We start from the raw sequence: 19379 nt of genomic DNA on the forward strand, positions 1-19379 counted from the left end.
CGCGAGCATTTCCCTGGGACTTGACTTTAATGGATAGAACATGAACTGTATAGTATTCACTACCAGAAACCAATTGTGTACACGCTTGCAAATATATATAATAAAATAATATGGATCCAAAACAGACAAAAAGGTCGGTGGACAGTTAGTTAGCAATGGAGATATGTGTAGGGGTATTGTATATTTATTAGTTAGTTCAGCTCTTCTGAAGCTTCCGAATGTGATGACTCTGTATCCTGACTTAAAGTAAGACTCGAATTCGGCTGAGCATGGGTAGTGGCCGTGCTGTCATTACGTTCTCGGTGCTTGGAAAAAACGGGAACTGGCTTGCCGAAATCATCAGGCATATCGTTAACTAGTCCAACCACAGCCTGGTCGCCATTGATATGTGGAAGACCCTGGTTGCTTTCAAAGCTGCCATAGCTCCCACGAGGGCTGGTCGAGTAGGCGCTCTGGAAATCAGTGTCGGAGTCATCGGTAGCACCAGCAACAACAGGGGTGAGAGCTGGCGTGGTCGGCGTGGCTTGGGAGGGCCTTGTCGCACTCAATGAAGCTCCAGAGGAAATTTTTCGAATCGGAACGGGCTCCGGGGTGCTTTGTTCGTCACGACTCGCATCCGACATTGAACGGCGAGTGGGCGTGGCGCTGCCAGTTTCTGATGTTTTGATGAATAGGGCACGGCGGGGTGATTTCGGCATAGGTGATGTTGTAGGCCTCGGAGCCTCTTCTGTATACGTACTCGTCTGGCTCGACGAAGCGGTACTACTCCTTTTCCTGTGTTTTGTAGGTGTCTGGTTGTATGTCCTCTTACTCGATGAGGGCTGAGAACGAGCAGACTCCGACATCGACACCTCTTCCTCGCTCTCCTGCGAAATTTGCCGTCTCCATTTAGCGGCGCGACGTTCAGTAGCGAGAGCGGTTTCAAGCTGGTCATGACACTGTTAGTAGCGTAAGGAAGTAAAATAATATAACGAACAAACCTTCTGTTGTATCTCCAAGACCTTCTGAGCAATCTTGTCGCTTTTTTGGCTAATTCCCTCATCCACAGCATTCATCCCATCTTGTGGGACGTCAACCTCAGTTGCAGAAAACCGTTTCTTCCGCGCGGGTGACAGTGGTGCCTCTTCTTCGTCGCCTTCTTCGATTGTCCCTGTCGTGCGCTCGACCTTCTCGACGGGCTCCACACCATCTTCCTCGTATGATTCTGCCAGTGTTGATTCCGTCCCAAATGAGCGTAAATGACGTGTTTTTCCAGCGTCACTAGTCCGTCTAGATCGCGGAGTAGAGAAGGAAGATAAGCGACTGCTGGGACGGCTATTGGGACGGGAGCTCCCGTAGTCCGATTCTTCTACTCCAACAGCCATGGAAAGCAACGCCCTTTCGATCTGTGCCTCGACCTCTGCAATCATCTCGGTACGTTCTTGCTCCATCTTGTCCATGGTTTCCTTCATTGTCTCTAACTCCAACATGGCCTCCTTGTGTGCATTCTCCGTCTCTTTCAGCTCTGAAAAGCATGTTATTTGCGAGATGGCTTACTAAGTAAATGATGTACGCACGATTCTGTAGTTTGGTCTTTTCAACTGCCGTCAGAGTTACCAGTCCAGACAGTCGTTTGGTTTCTCTCTGCTCTTTGTTGATCTTGGCTCTGAGCTGATTGGCCTCTGCGCTCAATTTTTCTGCGTACTGCTCGAAAGTGACAAATTTATCCCTCCATAAATCAGACTCAGTCATTAGGAAGTTGAGTCGGCGCGATAGACGACCAATCTTGGTTTCCAGGTCATCGCGTGCATCAACAAAGGCAGTAGCACGCTTGCGGATGGATAACTGAATAAGTTGTTCGGCTGCTGTAAGCTGAGGGGGTCTTCTGACACTCCCAAACATTCCGATCCTTCTCAAAAATGATGGTTTCTTGTACTGAGGAAAGATATGCATCATTGGTACGCCACAGTTCAAAGTGTATTTACATACCTTATCCTGCAACACACTGTCAAAAGCTTGAATGATACGCGTCGAGTGCCACCAGTCAGGAGGTTTAATTTGGTCGGCAACTGCGGTGGAAGAGGCACCGCGTTTGGCTTGGATCTTGCAAACTGGTCTGAAGCGGCCTGCCGGAAATGCCTCCTTGAACTCACTACAGGCAACTAAATATGTGAAAAAGTGGGGAGAGGATAATTCAAACCTGGGCACTGAGTGATCCGGATGATAGTGGGCCTCAAATACAGCCAATAGTCGTTGCCTATACTTCTCCCTTTGTTGTTTCGTGGAAACAACGCCAGCAGGGGGCAAAGGACAACTCCTGTGAACATCACTCAATCGTTGTCGGGTATGTAAAATGTCGTACTGACACATAGTTAATGTCCCTGTATAAGTCAATCAGATTCCATTCAACCGTAATTGGATGCGAAATGGCTTACAAGTCACAGACGCAGACTTCAGATGCAGGACGGACACTATATCTTGCTTCTGTCGCTAGACCCATGATCCACGGGCCGGGATCATCAATGTAGATCTTGGCGTCGCGAGAATGGACCGCAGGAAGTGCTATTCCATTCCATCCTCTGAGTTCCACTAGATATTTGATAGTATGGACAGCAATCTTGAACACAGTGAGCGAATAATACTGTTACGTAGCAACATTAACATACCCCGAGTAAGGCGGGATGCCTAGAGAAGAACAAGATGCGGCCAGTCGGGGCCAAAGCAATCTGGACGTCGACCGTTAACCCTATTTTTGGAGATGAAAGTGTGATCTTGTACCTCGCAGATGGTCAAAATGTTGTCAATGTTAAGGCACTTGAACAACGGCCACATGGTGAAATTGATGTCAACTAATCCTCGGCCAAAGTCCAATCCGCCTGGGAATCGAGCAATAACCTCCAAGCTGGACTCACTGCTGTCCCCACGAGGGCTGGCATCTAGCTTGATGAGATCGCCAGCACGAGGGGCTGGGTGAGCAAGGATTTTAGAGATCTGCAATGTATGCGATTGTACATCCTTGGAAAAGCGAGCCCACGAGAGAGTGAGATAGTCGCGCATCAAGTCGTACACTGGGTGTCGCGAGACAAGAGCTTAGAGGAAAGAATGAGCATAAGGCGTAAACTCGGATCCACAACTCACTGAGTGCATAAGGAAGCCAGAACACTGTATCTCCGGGAAGGAACAGAGTGCTTTCTCCCGGTCCGTGGCCGACGGTGCTAGCAACTTCGAAGTCACTTTCACTCATGGCACCTTCACCCTCTGTTTCCCCATCGGTATCTGCATCTGCCCAGGGGCCACGAGCACTTTTCCGGGCACTTCTGCGAGCTTGGACGCTGGGATCAGCGTCGCTTCCTCCAAGACCAGCGGCATCTGCTCTGAGATTCTTAATGCGTGAAGCCACAAGGGACTGTGCTGACTCTTTACGAGAACGTCCGGCCTCCAAAGTGCGGCGGATAGCTGTACTACGTTCAGCGTCAGCGTGTGACCAGACCGTAAGGCAGACACCATGATAGGCGACTGTACTGCCCTTGGCGGTAGAGTCAGTCACCGAAGCAGCCGCTTGATTATGAGCACCATGACCTAGAAGACTCGGGGGTCCAAGATAGCTTGACGACGGGCGGACAAAGGGGTCATCAGCGTAGGGATATGAAAAAGTGGCCGCTGAAGAGCGATTTTCCGACGAAGAAAGAACAGAGGCGCGAAGAAGTTCTCCAGATGCAGAAGGGGCAAGAGGGGTACTTGGAGCAGGCAGAGTAAAAGTAAAGGTGTGAATAGTAGACGCTGGTTGAAGTGTAGAAGCAATGACCTCAACTTCACGAGTAAAGGAGAGCTGGGATGATAATAAGAATAGATACCAGGGAAGAAACGGTGAGCATACCTTGAGGGCCTTGGAAAGCATTTTACCGACTTCCTGTTTGCTGAGAGCACCGGCTCCCTTCATGACTTCCTCATTTTTACCGCGTTTCTTTTTCTTTCCTCCACCAGCGCCTGGACTGACGGTGCTGCCTAGGACTTCTGGGCGCCACCAACGACTGACAGCACCATCGCTGTGATGGAGACCAAGGACCGAGTCAGGGTCAGCGAGAGTCCAAGTATGAGGCGACTTTGGAAGACCTGATACTACATAGAGGGAAGTGAGAGGAGAACTAGGAGTAAAGGAAGGTGCAGGAAGGCCATCACGGGCAGAACGAGTGGAAACGATTGAGGTGCGAGCAGAAGCAGGAATGGGTTCCATGCTCCTGCGATGCTTGATACCAAGGATGCGAGAAGCCTTATCGCCACGGAAATGGTGAGAGGGGAATTGGCCGTTGGGGGCGACGACAGTTATATAGTCGAGCTCATTGGCAAGGGCGTCGTTGAGCTGGTCGTCGTCGCCGTGTTTGTTAATGGAAGGGGAGTTGCCGTGAGGGACGGTACCAATGCTGCTGTTGCCGATCGAACTGTTGATTGAGGGGTTCAATTCCTTCAATTGGGGGCCTCCTCTGGGGTCCAACTGCTTCTCCTTTTTCGGTTCCGTAGCCGCAATAACTTTTCTTTTCCCCCCGCCAAATCCCCTTTGTCTGTCGCGTAGCGACTGGTCTGAGAACCGAGACCGAAGCTCCCGCTCGCTCTCCACAGCGCTCGTTGCCCCGCTGGACGCCATCGACCACGATAAGTTGTAACGAAAAAGAAAATCAAACGAATGTCGGCAGTAGAAGGAATGGACAGAGCTGTTACAAAGTAGCTGCTCAAGTTAAAGAGGGAAAAGAAAGCAAAAAATGCTTCCACTTTCATAACCAGTCTACTTGATTAGTCTATCGCGACCCTGTGCAGGGTCTCGAAATTTTTTATTACTCGTTCGCTTTATAGTATTTCGTTCCTGGTCATAATCGCTAATTTCACACCCCCTGGATCTCCCTCTCCTGCAGGGCAGATACAGGATAATGCGACAGCCTAAACGTGCATAAAAGATGGGCTTGCGATTTATCTAACGATATCATTTGACACAGTCGTACGGACGACGGACGGCGGACGGCGACGCGAATCGAACATCGCGATCACGTGCGCTGCAATAAAAAACTAATATAAACACTAAAATATATAAAACAGTTATAGAATGTATCAGTCCCGTCCCATAAATGTCCTTCCAAGCCATGCCCAGCGCCTCACCGACTTTCCTTTCCCCTTCCCGTTGGGGCTGCTCTGCGCACCAGAACCTACCCTATCTTCCCGATCTTGGCATTCTGATTCCAAAACCACTTCGGTTCTTACATGTCCATCACTCACAGTTCTTCGCCGTGCTCTCTCCATCCTTTCTATGTCATCTTCCTCTCCGCTAATGGAGGCACCCATTCCAAAACTACTGATCCTTCGTCTCCGTTCCCGAGGAACAATTGAGAACCCTGGACTCACAGCAGACAGTCCAATCTGGAAACCAGCTCCAGCCAGTGTTGAAACGGCATTCCGTGAGTTTAAAGGTGGGGATAGTTGCAAATTATGCATGTGTGAATGGGAATGTAGAGTGGTATTTGATGGTACATGATGAAAACGGTGTAAAAGAGTATAATCATCCATTGTCGGCCTACGCCGGCGAGAGTGGCCCGTATTGGAGTTCGTAGTGTGTGATTGTTGAATTCTTTCTGATGCTTCTGACAGGGAAATTGTTGGCTGTGGGGGTAAGGGACGATCTAAGCCAAGGTCGAGCCCCAGGCCCGTAGCTGCTGAAGGACGCATGATAGGCTCTGAGCGACTACCCCACGGTAATTCTTCCACATCTGGTCTTCTGATGAGGCAAGGAAGAGCGGGTGCAGTAGGACTGTCTGAGACTGTGATTTCCGGCTCGCTCGGAGCAGCTTCTTCGACCATTTCTTCGTCACTAAGGTCGTTGTCGCTGTCCCATGGCTCGACTTCTCCGTCTCCAGACTGTATACTTACAATCCATACCCCACCCAGTAGAACGACAATGCCTAGAACCACTAGACACAGATGCAGAGGAGGGATGAGGGAAAATTGATTGAAATAAACCAGGCCATTCAGGATCGATGATAGATTATAAAAGCAAAATGCCGCTATAAGTTCATGGGGTATTTAGTGCTTTACACATGCAAAGACGATAAACTTCCTCACAAGGACAGACCAGTGTTGGACTAGCCAACACCAAGGCTTTGTGAAGATACCACAACTGTAGTAACGCAAATGCCACTAAACCGAGGACAAGGACCCACGCTTGCCAGCGCCAGAATTGGCTGTCTCCCCTTATCGTCAATAACAGGAGTTCGACGCCGCTCTTGGCGAAGAGAAGACACATTCCCGATATTATACCAGAGAATGACGCATAGGAGATAGCAAGGATGAGACGTGTTCGATTGATGGAACGAAGATCAGGATCGCGCTTTGACAAATTGAATGAAGGTGATTGTGGTGATTTGCGGTCAAGTAAAGGCGTCCGCTCTGTCGTGATGGTTTCAGTGATAGTGTCGGTAACACTTGTTGTCAAAATAGACGGGTCGGCTGGGAAACTAAAGGGAGGAGTGCTTGGTGTGTTGGACTCTGTATCAGAGTGAGTGTTACGTCGGATTAAGGAATACTCCGTAATATGGGTCTGCTTTGTATATTAGATACAGTTTGAACCAGAATGGGAAAAAAACCTACAACGGCGAGACTAGATACAACAACGGCTCCGAGCAACGAGAAGTACGCCACGAAAGCTGGTCTTCTAAACAACCCTAAAAGGTCTTCCAGAGAGCGAGTTGTCTCCGGTACGATTCCAAAAATGGCTATCAGTACTGCGCCGCCTGCGATAAACAGTGTCCCGAGAATCATCCATGGTGAGAATACGTCTCTAAGGATTAAGTGTGCGAAAAATGCGTTCCACAACAACGACACAGCACCCAAAGGTGCGAGAATGACGACGGGAAGAGACGCTATTTGGACCAAAGAGCCTACGACATTGGATGAGATAAACACGGCGAACCCCAGCAGCCAAAGACTAGATATGATTCAAACTGTCAGCGGATGAAATAGAGCCACGCAAAGCATGGAAACATACGGTCTCCTATGTTCGACACATTTCTCTTCCTCTGGCAAACGCTCATTTAGAACATGCGACTTTCTTTGAAGTGTAATCCCAGCTGATTGTAGGCAAGAGGCTAGGAGGCCAAAGATGATGCCAAACCAGAAAATTCCCGAGGTAGAGGTACGATTTGAAGGGGAGAACGCCATTGTAGAGAGCGTTGGACCTTCCTGAAGATCTTTGGAGAAAGTGATAGTCAGATAGGCGCCTAGAGAATGCACGTAGTGGTCATCGCTCATCCTCGTGGTGGTCGACCATAGCATTGATGACGGTCACGCGATCAAAAGTAAAATTATAATTAAAGTCTAACATATACAAATCATTTTTGATTCTCAGAATCCAGAGTACGTTGAACCACGTTGAACCCAAAAAATGTTGAGATGCTACTATAATACAGGTGATGCTAGCAAATCCATGATAAATACACTACTATGCAGATACAATATTTCAAGACTAATCCATCTCTTCAATTGCGATGTCATCATCGACATCCATATATGCGTCCTCAACAGCCGTTCCCTCATGATTGGGGATGATGGTAAGACGGTTGTGAGGTCCATCAAAGCGCACCTGCACAACCTCTCCATCACGGACACGGTCCGACAGTATCATCATCGACAGTGGATTGAGAAGCTCACTCTGAATTGCTCGGTTCAGAGGTCGCGCACCATAGACCGGCGAGTACCCGACAGACATAAGGTACTGTTTGGCGGCTGCATCAAGATCGATAGCTATCTTCCTCTCTGAGAGACGCTCTTGCACCTCTTGCAACCGAATATCAACGATCTTAAGAACATGCTTTCGTGACAATGCACGCTACAAGGGAAAGTGAGTTTGATAAATTAGACATAGATCGTAGTGACTTACGAAGACAATGATTTCATCAACACGGTTGACAAACTCTGGAGGGAAGTGTGCCTGGATGGCGCCCATGACCAAGGATCTTGTCTGAGATGTCACAGATCCTTCGCCCATGTCATTGAGAAATGCTGCACCCAAATTCGAGGTCATGATGATGACAGTGTTACGGAAGTCGACGACTCTGCCTTGACCGTCGGTCAATCGACCATCGTCAAGAACCTGCAAGAAAAGAGTGACGAATTCCCGGCAGGCCTTCTCTACCTCGTCGATCAAGACGATGCTGTAGGGCTTCCTACGAATGTACTCTGTTAATTGACCTCCAGCGTCATGACCAACGTATCCTGAAGGAATGGCTCAGCGACTTTGGGTATCAATGATTCACAAGTCGATACTTACCAGGTGGTGCGCCGATCAAGCGTGCAATGGAATGCTTCTCAGAGTACTCCGAACCATCGATACGAATCATTGCATCAGCCGAGTCGAAGAGAAGTGTGGCGAGCTATGGATGATCAGTCAGTCAAGTCAACACATGAAATTAAACGATGCTTACGGTTTTAGCCATGAGGGTTTTCCCGGTGCCCGACGGTCCCGCCATCAAGAAGCTAGCGATTGGGCGCGACGGATTTGACAATCCGCTCCGGGAAAGTCGTATGGCGTTGGCTACAGCCTTGACGGCCTCCGTCTGACCGACAACGCTCTCCGACAGTATCTTCTCCATCCTTAGAAGCTTCTCCCGCTCTGAAGACATGAGCCTTGTCACTGGGATAGACGTCCAGCGCGCAACAATCTCCGCAATGTGCTCCGAAGTGACAGTGTCTGATCCTCCACCTTCAGCGGTGGCGTCTTCTGCAGCTTTCTTGTCCTCCAGCTGCTTTAGGCGCGCCACCAGATCAGGTAACGCGTAATATCTCAAGTCAGAAACGGTGGCAAGATCATATCTGGCAAATACAAGTCAGCTTGAAATTTTACTCGGAATACAAGCTGCAAACCTTCTTTCTGCCTCCTCCGCCTTTGCTTTCAACTCGTCAATCCTACGTCTGACGACATTGACTTCATCGCCTCTCTTCTTTTCAGCCTCGTACGCTGCTTTCAAGGGCTTCAGCTCATCCTCGACAGTGGCAATGGCTTTTCGTGCAAGGACAAGACGCTCTTTGCTAGCCGCATCCTTCTCTCGCTCCAACGCATGAATCTCGACCTGAAGTTCAAGTAGGCGACGCTGCAGCTTATCGATCTCTTCAGGCTCAGTCTCCCGCGTGACGCGTACGCTAAAGATAAAGCAGTTAGACCAGATGTGGTGACGTTGAAATCCTTTCTACATACCTAGCGCATGCTTCGTCTACAAGATCAATGGCAGAATCGGGTAAACGCCGTGATGTCAAATAACGATGCGCCAACGTCGCTGCGGAAATCAAAGCAGGGTCCAGGATCCTGACACCATGATGGACCTCATACTTTTCCCGGATGCCACGAAGAATACTGATCGTCTCTGATACCGTAGGCTCGTTTACGATGACTTGAGCGAATCGTCGTTCCAATGCTGCGTCCGTCTCAATGTATTTCCGGTACTCGGCAAGGGTAGTAGCGCCAATGCACCTGAGTTTGCCACGAGCGAGCAGAGGTTTGAAGAGGTTGCCGGCATCCATACCGCCACCTTCTGCGCCTCTGCCAGCCATAATGAGATGCAGCTCGTCGATGAAAAGGATGACTCCTGTGCCTCCGTTTTCAGCAGCTTTGTCGACCTCGTCCAAGACAGCCTTGATACGTTCTTCGTACTCCCCCTTGTACTTGGCACCCGCCATGAGCGCACCCATGTCGAGGGAGAATAAGCGACAGAAAAGACTGGCGGGGACATCGCGCTTGACGATTCGTTGAGCGAGGCCTTCAGCAATGGATGTTTTGCCGACACCGGGTTCACCAATGAGAACTGGATTATTCTTTGTCCTGATAGGCAGATTAGCTACTGAATATAAACGAGGAAAAGAACCGATCATCTTACCTTCGACAAAGAATACGAATTGCCCGCCGGATCTCATTGTCACGACCAATGACAGGATCAATCTTGCCCTCTAACCAAAACGATCAATATATGTGTGCATTCCGCCAGAACTGCCACACATACCTTCTGCTAAGGCAGTCAAGTCTACAGCATACTTGTGTAGAGCATCAAAACCTGCTTCGGCATTCTTGGATTCGACTCGACGGTTGCCGCGGATTTGTTGGATGGCGGTCTTGAGGGTGGCTTCGGTGAGACCGGCCTCTCTGATAACTGGCGCAATGGAAGGGTCCTTGAGAAGGGCCTGAAGAAGATGATCCTGGGCAATGTAGGAATCGTTCATCGTCTTCTGAAGGCTCTGCGCTTCCCGCAGAACCTTGAGGGAGGCGGAGCTGAGCGAGGTCTCATCTGGCGGAGGACTCTGTGTAGGTAGTCGAACGATGACCTTCTTCAGAGCACGCTTCACTACCGACTGAGAGAGACGCCATTAGTTTGTCGTCCTTCATTGAGAAACGGTGAACTTTACATACTGTGTCTCCTCCGGCCTTTTCAATCACAGAAGCAAACAAAGGTGCTCCTGAGCCTTCTTCGTTAAGAAGGACAAAGGCAATGTGAGCTGGTGCAACTGCGAAGAGAAAATCAGCCTTCAGAAGTGGTATTGAATAAATCAAAAGCATACATACCCTGAGCGTTTGCAGAATCTTTGGCCAGCTGCATGGCAGCGGTCAGAGTTTCGTTTGTCTTGTCGGTAAGATCGAAATTGCTCGACATGATGATGAGGAAAAAGGTATAAACGGTGAAGAATGATATCAGGTCAGGTCGAAGCCTTTTTATTCAAACACTCATTTGCCAACCGCATATTCTGGACGATTCGACAATGTCGAACTTTCTAGGACATTCCGACCACGACCGTCCAGTGACGTCATGTATATACCTATATATATATTAATTATTAATAATTACTTGTTGTCACTAGTCCTTGCGAGTGCTTTCTAGTCAATTCCAGCAGCAGAGCTCTTGAGCAAGTATTCGGTGATCCAGTCGTGAACGGTTCAGTGAAGGGTCAAAACTTGACTGCGAGCGGCTAAAACACGTCCAGATCAGCAACTAGCAACCACGATTTTCACCCCACATCAAGACGTCAGTCCGTCACTGTACAACGAGAAAACCGATAGATACCTCAAAACGACATTACGCCGCTTTACGTACGTTAGTTTTTAATGATCCTCTACCTTTACCCAATCTACCACCCTGGCCCTTCTCGTATTCAATACCTCGAGCTAAAGGTACAGAAGTAAGATGTAGTAAGCACATTAAAGACATCCTCACCTGTTCCAGAATACCAATTTGCTTCAGATGCTCCTCGTAATGATCAGAAATGGCTCGAAGCAAACGATGCAAAAGCATATCCGAGTCTTGCAGTGTCGTGTCATTCGCATGCCGAGTTTTGCTACCCTTACACCATTCCAGGACATCAATATGATTTCCACAGTTACAGTCCCACGCACAAGTGCCTGGTGGCGGTAATGTCGGTGGAGTGGCTAACCATGGTGGTATGCTACGGCCGATTGAACGACACAAGTCTGTTTTGTCCTCTACATCAGATGCTGCAGGTGTAGAATCCTGGGACATGTCGTCATCGTAGTGATGAATTACTGGCAATCTTTCTGCAAGTCTTTGTTCAGGCTCGTCGGTTTCCGAAGCATTCTACTACAGTTGAGCACAAAGTATGTTCCTCTTCAGATGACGACTTACCGAATTCTTTTTTTTGCTCTTCTTTCCCTTCTCATACTGTAATGCGCGGTCTAACATTCTCTGCCATTCTGCCCTCGTCTTCCCCTTTCGCCAATACTTATTCAAGTTGATATCAAAGTCGAAGAGAGCCTCAAATGCTTCATCACCCACCCTGGGACGTCCCCTCCCGTTCCACCGTTTCCCATGCGCTATCTCGCTGCAGAATCGACAGAGAGCTCTAATGCTCAGGGAGCGTTTGTCAGCCCGCCGATACAAGTGCTCTGCTAACAGCCATCTCGCGTCTTTGGCTAGGACAGCCCGAGCTTCTGCCTTGGACAAATGAAGCGAGTGCCGACGACGCCTGAGCTTTCCTCGATTTCCTTCATCATCCGTTCCTATTTCAGAATCGTCGCTGCCATAGAGGATACGCCTTTCGGAGCCGTCTACACTGTGGTATTCACGGATGCTCTCTATCAGCCAGTCGATGGTGTGGTCAGTGATAGGGGTTTCTTTGGATCTTATGAACTTGTCAACCATTGCCAACAGGCGGTACCGTTCGAGATACTTGTGACTCCGTCGATAGGTATGCACATCAAAAGAGACGATCCTATAAGATCTTCCCTTTGTGGTGGCAAGGAGTAAACTGTTGGAATAACGGTCATCTGGACACCGAAAGAGTAAGAAAAGTAAATGACAGATAGCGCGGGGTTCACCATACGTGTTAGAAATGTAGCTGTCAAGTTCTTATTGCATAATAACCATATAGTGACTCTCGAACCTTCCCCCGGCCTGTGTCCATAGAGTGTCTGAAGAGTGAGACCCGAACAGGACTGCAGGTTGTTGGTGTCGACGTCCCTTTCTCGCAACTCACATTCGAGCTGCTCGTATCCAAGAGTAGATAGCCACCGCAAATCTTCGATGACCAAGCGCCCAATGAACTGCACATTGTCAGCAAAGCCATCCACAAATTCCGTCTCGTCCAAGCTGTCGAAGCTAGGATGAGCCTAGGACCAGAGACTTGAGATGATAGTATCACAGACCCAGTTCCTTGTTGTCCGGGCAGAAACATCCTGACGGATGACAGAGAAAGAGGTGGAATTCTTGTTCTGTTGAGATAATCGATATCCAATGAAGTTTCTAGCAGAGGGCCAAAGGGCTGGGACAGTAGCTTGCGTAGGCTGAATACCATGTTGGCTGCAAGGTAAGTAACTTGAACATGAGCCGCATTAGGTAACAACAGTACGAGTCAAGAGTTCCTTCATCCCGCCATCATGCTTGGCCGACGACTGCTCCAAGGCAAACCGTCTTCTTCTCTCTCGACCATTGCCAGGGCTCTGTCCCAGTCGAACTCGACCGCTGCTACCCCTGCTCCTCTTCCAACCTCCAACCCTCTCGCTGCCCAAGCACCCAACTATCCAACGGTATGGTCGCCCAACCAGCGGCCACGCCCGCTCGCACAGTCAAACCCTCGCTTCGAACAGACAGTCATGGAGACACAGCCAACTCCCTTGAGTGCCATGCAGCTCATTGCCGACGAGCCTATACGTCTCGTGGACGGCAGGAAGGCCGTCTGTGACGGAGGTGCGCCTCTCCAATTTCTTCCGACGTGTTCCATTCTTCTCACCGTGCTGCAATCCGATTCTTCTAGGTAACGGACCATTGGGACATCCGAAAATATATATCAATTTGGTGAGTCACCGTGGCCGACTGTGAAAATTGAGTAAACTGAACAATGGACATAGGACCAATCCGGGCCTCGCTCGTGCGGGTTCGTAGCTTCTTGCACTGACAGCCCTTCGTTACTAATTGTCTCCTTCATTATTCCCATGTATACAGATACTGGTGAGTCCGCTGCAATGAATATATGATGCATCTGTCCTTATACCCCGAATAGCGGTCTGCGTTTCCAACAAAATCACCACGCACATTGATAGGATGTTGAGAAGGACTCTGCCGAGTAGAATACGGTGTTTTGTACATGGCGGTAATGAAGTAAATGGAGAAACCGTGTGCTCGTGGAAATTCATCAATACACCCTGCATTGTCGTATGACAGGACTCAAGCGGTCTGCTGTGGACGTGTGAATGAACGTCCAATGGCCATCATCTGCGCATCTTCCAAACCATTCCTTTTCGTCGCTCCCTCCGTCCAGGTGCTGTTTTGCCAAATTTCTATGATTAAATGACAACTCCCAGTATGTATGGGTACAGGCCGGGCAAGTGTAAAAATACATGTAGTTTGTCTACTAATAGCTCCGGCTGGTGTGTGGCAGACTAGCAAAAGTAAGTATGATAATGAAAAGAGAAGTATAGGTGCAGCGGAGCGAGACGAGAGGAACTAATGCATATGCCTGGGTAACACCTCCCGGGGCCCAGCTGGCAAATGAATGTGGTGTGTATTGCGGAGACCGAGAGAGCAGAGTGCGGTAGAGTGATAGACAATGCAGCAGATGATGGGAAACCAAAAGAGATAAACACAGAGGGAGAACAAAGAATAGGATAATGAAAACAGAGAAAATAGATAACCAAACGAATGTAGGCCGCCAACCGGCGGCGTTGTGAGGCTCAACCTCCATCTTCTGAAGGTGTCGTGAAAGACATCGGGGAAAGGGGTGGATAATCGTATCCTCCTCCAGCAACTGCGTCGAGTTCGGAGAAGGGTGGCAAGGAAGTGGGGGAAGAGGAAGATAATCGATCGTCCATTGGACCGTCAAGAGGTGGAGGGTGAGGAGGCGGGAGGATCGGGGGCTGAGTGAAGTCACCAGAAACAATATCATCAGGCTCTAGTCCTCCCTCATCCCATTTGTAACTCACCACTTGGAATATCGGGTTGATTTCGGATTTGTTCAAGTGCCCGGGACTCGGCGTGTGCCCGTGCAGCTGGCCCGAATATTCGTAGGGGTTGTATGGCTTATTTTGTATGGGATGAGTAGGCCGGGGCATATTAATGAAAGGAGGGGCTTGCCCCCGCCGTGATGACAAGTTCTCGCTGTGCGGAGGGGCTTGCATCCAAGCGGGAGATGGGGGCAGTGATGGTGATAACGATGGTGACAATGATATTTGCAACGGCGGCGGCGTCTCAGTATTGACTGTCGCACGCGCCCGGAAATCGTTGGCTAGTTGACCATCCAGGGAGAACGAGTTTGACGACCGCGCTGATGAGGCAAAGTCGTCGAACGATGTTCGCAATGAAGATGTAGATGTCATCCGGTTTAATCCAAATATACTTGGCCGATTTCGCGTTCTTGATGATGGTCCGGGGTCACTATCCACCGTAGTATATGAAATAGAGGAATTCCGGCCACTGTGAACGTCCGACGAAGATATCGAATGGTCGTCGTCTAGGTCTCGTCTCCGAATCTTGGTTAAGCGGTCGTTTTCCACCCTTCGCCAGTCTCCCGAACTGCTCGCTACAGGCTGCTCGACGACCTGAGTCGCGAACCTGCCTGACGCAGCATTCACCGTGATTGATGGTGTTGTACCATTACCGTGGACAGCCGCCTGCCTTATCGGGCCCGTTGCAGCTTGCTTCCCCTTCTCTTCAAAGTCGAGGCGCTGCTGGGAACCAGCCAGCCATTCGATATCATCTTTACCCGTGGTCTTCTGCACAATCTGGTTACGTTTCTGCATGACAGCTCTCGCTTGGTCACGATGCGTCTTCTCCGCAAGCGCGCGACGCTGTTTCTCGGCTTCTCGGTGTAACCGCTCTGCCTCCTTTTTGTTCATCTTCTTCATGTCCGCGATGCGAGCGTTGTCACGCGTTGGTGATGGCTCTCGCAATGACCTGCCATCTGAACTGGAAGACTGTTGCCGCTTGAGCGAAGGCGTCGAGGTAGATGCGCCGAGTGGTACAGGTGGATTTTCGTGAAGTGGAGGTAAGGCATGATGCTTATCACCACCGAAGAGACTCCACTTGGTATGCTTTCTCCCAAAGCCAAGGCCGAAAGGCTTGGGTAACTTGTGACCCGGTTGTGTAGCGCCGTTTGTGGGGAACTCTGGTGCAACAGGAGAAGAGCCACTGACATCCATCGGCTGACCATTGCTCATAGGGTCATCTGTTATCTCTGCACTGGGAGTGATGTCCATTGGGTAGTCCTTGTCGACAGAAGACGAAGCCGCCCAAGAAGTGGAAATATGGCTTCTGGTTTCTTCCTGAATGACACCCGAGGAGTGTGGGGAAGGAGTATGGTGCATGTGAACATCGGTATTTGACGAGCTGTGGGAGAGAGGAACGGGAGCATATATAGGGATACGATGCGAAGTGGAAGCAGAAGCTACTGGGGGGACAGGTTGAAGGTGAGAGGTCGAATAAGGGTGAGAAGCGGGAGCAGTGCGTGATGGGGACGATGAAACTCCATTTCGTTGAGGAACGGAGTCGATTGGTATCGAAGTACATACAGAAATGCCTGGAGGAAGGGGAATGTTATTACGAGGAGTTGTCTCCTGGAGGTAGCGGTGGTGAAGGCATTGCCGACTAGTTAACCGGGTATCAGGGTTGTACCGGAGAAGGTCGCGAATACAGTGGATTAAAGACAAGGGTACTGTACGCTCGAAAAGAGTGTGAATGTCTTTGGGCACAGTCTGGGATGATACTGTCAACGGCACCGCCAATCGAAGCAATGATAGACATGACATACCTTGGGAAACTTGAACCCTACGTCCTTCGCCATTTTAATCCCTTTGGGCCATGCACCTCCGCCCATCGGACTGTGGGAGGAATCGAGTCCATACTCATCGCTGGGATCGCCGAGGATTTCACATATCCGCGCCACCTGGTCTACCTGATCCTGTCCAGGAAACAAGGGCCGCAAATTAACGAGCTCGGCCATGATAGTCCCAAGCGCCCACATGTCAACGGGATTTGAATAATCTCGGCTAAGTAGGAGAACCTCGGGTGCGCGATACCATCGCGTGGAGACATATTCGGTATACGGAGGCTTAGACTTTGTTTCCCTGGCAAGTCCAAAATCGGCAAGTTTGATGATAGCCACCACGTCCTTTTCGGGAGGAGCATTTGGGGGAGCAGTCGGTGACAGAGGTGTATAGTCGAAGAGACCAGTGGTAGTGACGAGGACATTCTCTGGCTTCATGTCTCTGTGAAAATAACCAGAAGTATGTATGTGGTCCAAGCCGGAGACGATCTGGCGGAAAATGGAGGAGACGAGGCCGCCAGCAAGAGCCCTGCCTTTGCGGGTCTTGATGAGATGGTAGAGATTGCCTTCCATGGATTCAAATACGAAATAGAGTTCCTTGGTAGCAGGAAGAAGGAAGAAATCGTACAAGGGAATAATATTGGGGTGGAACGGTATTGCTCGGAGCGACTGGCGGAGGATCAGCTGGAAACGAGATTGATAGCAGGGACGACGCACCTCAAGTTCCTTGAGTTTCTGACACTCGTCCCAGCCGCCCTCCCATCTTCGCTTCATGCGTTTTACTGCTACCAAACGCTTACCAGCCCACTGTGCACGCGCGCTAGCCCCACATTGCATAGGGGAAAGTGGGGTATTGGGAGGGAGGGTCCCATGCCAATCGCAAAGCCATACGGTGCCGAAGGAGCCATCGCCAAGAACCTTGATGGGCGTATACGAGCGTGTCGAACCTATTATGCCCATTCAGACCGGTACTGAGAAAAAGAGAAAAAGACGGGGAGACTGACTGCTCTGGGAGGAGCCGACGACAAGCCTGTTGTTTTGTATATGGACTGAGGGTATGCCAACGACGTTGATAGGACTCTTGGGGGCCTGCGGCTGCTGCTGGGGCCGCTGGTGATTGGTTGACAGAGAGACATAATGGGTAGCGACAGCGTTCTGGGTACTGGGGGAAGGAGCAAACATGTCAAGGGGAGCATTGCCAGGGAAAAAGCTGGCAGTGCGAGCTAGTGGGCGAAGGACATGGGAGTTGGAGAGAGAGAGACGGAGGTGAGCCTCGCAGAAGGCAAAGAAGCGCAGAAGCAAGAGTGAATCCAAACCGAAACCGAATCTGCTCGGCCCAATCTGGCAATCTGGCAAATCTGTCTAACGGACTTCTAACGGACACCGGTCACCAACATATTCGGTAATCGGCCCCAAATCGGCCGTACCGCCGCAATTGCAAATTTATCTATTTCATAAAATAAATTGCCGAAAAAATGTCCAAAATAACATGTTCTAGACTACAGTTTAGTACGGAACTTCGTGAAATAGTTTGGACACGCTCTCTCCGTAGTGGCTCCGTCGGATGACCTCCCCCAGCACAACTCCAATGTCAATGACCTCGATTTTAGGGCACTTTCGCTGGTTCTCTTCTTGAGGCAGGGTATTCGTCACAATCAGCTTCTCCAGCGTGCTTTCTTCGATGGATTTTAGCGCGTTCCCACTCAGGATGCCGTGTGTTACAAAACCATATACCTTCTTCACTCCTGCCTCTGCGAGATGTTGGGCCGCGAGACACAGCGTACCACACGTATCGGCCATATCATCGACGAGAATTGCGACCTTGCCTTTCACATGGCCTACAAGAACCATCCGGGATACCTCATTGGCCTTCTTGCGCTCCTTGTGAAACAATGCAAAGTCAACTCCTAGCCGATCAGCTATCGATGTCGCCCTGGATCAATCGAGTCAATCACATCCATCCGTTGGATGTAACAACTCTCACCTCTTGGCACCGCCTGCATCCGGCGAAACTATAACAACATCTTTCAGATCAAAGTGTGTCCGGATGTACAGAATTGCAGAAGGTTCCGCATACAGCTTTCAATTTGCGTAAACGGACTTTGCTCGCTCAAAGTGAAGTATGCAAACTTACACTGACAACCATGATAATCATCGTCAGTTGGTCATACAGTTGTAACAACGACCGACTCACTTGTCAACTGGCACATCGAAGAATCCTTGGATCTGGGAGGCGTGCAAATCCATGGTCTGAACCTGGGCATTAGAATTGTATACCAGTGTTTCCACAGAATTACTTACAATGACATGATCGCATCCTGCACGTTGTATCATATTCGCCACCAGCTTGGCCGTTATAGGCGCCCGACTCTTATCCTTTTTGTCCTGTCGTGCATAGGGAAACAGGGGGAGCACGGCCGTAATTCTCTTTGCGCTCGCAATCTTGCAAGCATGGATCATTATGCACAGCTCCATGAGCGCTGTATTGACCGCACCACATCCGGTATTGATAATGTAGACGTCGTTCTCCCGCACAGATTCAGCGATGCGAACATTGGTTTCTCCAATCCCACTCCGTGTGACCTCGGCTTTTGAGAGTGGGAGGCCTATTCTAAGTGGACCATTAATTCTTGCTGTTTCACGATAAATATGTCATATCTTAGCTACGAACCGACGAGCGATAATCTCAGCCAGTTCCGGATGGCTAGTCCCTGCAGAAGCGCTCGGTTAAACACCACTATCACTTCTTCCCTTTAAACATCATACCAGAGAAAATTTTTATTCCACTTCCGTTTAGCATGTCGAACGTCTAGATGCAAAAGGAGAGGCGAAAGTGATAGGAGGGAAGAGAATGGAGAATAATGCTTAGAGGTTAAATGACATCAAGCAAGAGAAAAACGAAAAGCAGACCTCCAATAGCCACGTGGGACTTAGTCAGCAATCGTGGTAAGTATCTCTACGTTCATCAATCCTCTTGCCCAGCGTCATTCCTGGCCTCCTAGCCTTGTGTTACATGCACATAACATTTATGTAGGAATGAAAGATACCAGCCACTGCATGAAAGGACCCTATTTTCTTAGCAGCGATATCTGCGGGGCTGACCATCACTT

General features: G+C 49.6%; 7 protein-coding genes across 7 annotated transcripts; 1 reads left to right on the forward strand and 6 right to left on the reverse strand.

The window, feature by feature from the left end:
* Window positions 1-23: 23 nt before the first annotated feature.
* On the reverse strand, window positions 24-4748 carry BT62DRAFT_943421 (uncharacterized protein). Its single transcript, XM_043187878.1, has 11 exons — window positions 3857-4748; window positions 3118-3808; window positions 2758-3068; window positions 2646-2705; window positions 2415-2596; window positions 2346-2360; window positions 2180-2296; window positions 1969-2131; window positions 1557-1914; window positions 981-1504; window positions 24-926 (listed from the first exon to the last, which is right to left on the reverse strand). The coding sequence occupies exons 1-11, from the start codon at window positions 4619-4621 to the stop codon at window positions 192-194; spliced, it is 3921 nt and encodes a 1306-aa protein (XP_043044020.1). The 5' UTR covers window positions 4622-4748; the 3' UTR covers window positions 24-191.
* Window positions 4749-4983: 235 nt separating this feature from the next.
* On the reverse strand, window positions 4984-7295 carry BT62DRAFT_927801 (uncharacterized protein; the record flags this gene model as incomplete). Its single annotated transcript, XM_043185350.1, has 4 exons — window positions 4984-6026; window positions 6085-6559; window positions 6610-6946; window positions 7007-7295. Coding segments are annotated over 4 exons (2048 nt in total), but the record flags the coding sequence as incomplete, so codon positions are not given.
* Window positions 7296-7343: 48 nt separating this feature from the next.
* Window positions 7344-10784, reverse strand: BT62DRAFT_927802 (uncharacterized protein). The gene is made up of 10 exons (XM_043185351.1): window positions 10568-10784; window positions 10415-10509; window positions 10011-10356; window positions 9888-9957; window positions 9212-9832; window positions 8881-9156; window positions 8442-8829; window positions 8288-8390; window positions 7898-8232; window positions 7344-7846 (listed from the first exon to the last, which is right to left on the reverse strand). The coding sequence occupies exons 1-10, from the start codon at window positions 10653-10655 to the stop codon at window positions 7484-7486; spliced, it is 2685 nt and encodes an 894-aa protein (XP_043044022.1). The 5' UTR covers window positions 10656-10784; the 3' UTR covers window positions 7344-7483.
* A 233-nt stretch (window positions 10785-11017) lies between these two features.
* On the reverse strand, window positions 11018-12807 carry BT62DRAFT_1001336 (uncharacterized protein; the record flags this gene model as incomplete). Its single annotated transcript, XM_043176725.1, has 6 exons — window positions 11018-11083; window positions 11132-11164; window positions 11214-11591; window positions 11640-12280; window positions 12337-12602; window positions 12659-12807. The coding sequence occupies 6 exons, from the start codon at window positions 12805-12807 to the stop codon at window positions 11018-11020; spliced, it is 1533 nt and encodes a 510-aa protein (XP_043044023.1).
* Window positions 12757-13586, forward strand: BT62DRAFT_927806 (uncharacterized protein). Its single transcript, XM_043185352.1, has one exon. The coding sequence runs from the start codon at window positions 12890-12892 to the stop codon at window positions 13268-13270; it is 381 nt and encodes a 126-aa protein (XP_043044024.1). The 5' UTR covers window positions 12757-12889; the 3' UTR covers window positions 13271-13586.
* Window positions 13587-14016: 430 nt separating this feature from the next.
* Window positions 14017-17622, reverse strand: BT62DRAFT_519227 (Pkinase-domain-containing protein). The gene is made up of 4 exons (XM_043181237.1): window positions 17274-17622; window positions 16987-17216; window positions 16255-16938; window positions 14017-16198 (listed from the first exon to the last, which is right to left on the reverse strand). The coding sequence occupies exons 1-4, from the start codon at window positions 17449-17451 to the stop codon at window positions 14183-14185; spliced, it is 3108 nt and encodes a 1035-aa protein (XP_043044025.1). The 5' UTR covers window positions 17452-17622; the 3' UTR covers window positions 14017-14182.
* Window positions 17623-17680: 58 nt separating this feature from the next.
* On the reverse strand, window positions 17681-19162 carry BT62DRAFT_927807 (phosphoribosyl pyrophosphokinase). Its single transcript, XM_043185353.1, has 6 exons — window positions 19036-19162; window positions 18941-18980; window positions 18571-18880; window positions 18464-18519; window positions 18254-18349; window positions 17681-18202 (listed from the first exon to the last, which is right to left on the reverse strand). The coding sequence occupies exons 1-6, from the start codon at window positions 19067-19069 to the stop codon at window positions 17776-17778; spliced, it is 963 nt and encodes a 320-aa protein (XP_043044026.1). The 5' UTR covers window positions 19070-19162; the 3' UTR covers window positions 17681-17775.
* Between the last annotated feature and the right edge of the window lie 217 nt (window positions 19163-19379).

Source organism: Guyanagaster necrorhizus (genome assembly GCF_019112545.1).
Source record: "Guyanagaster necrorhizus MCA 3950 unplaced genomic scaffold BT62scaffold_4, whole genome shotgun sequence".
NCBI lineage: Eukaryota > Fungi > Basidiomycota > Agaricomycetes > Agaricales > Physalacriaceae > Guyanagaster > Guyanagaster necrorhizus.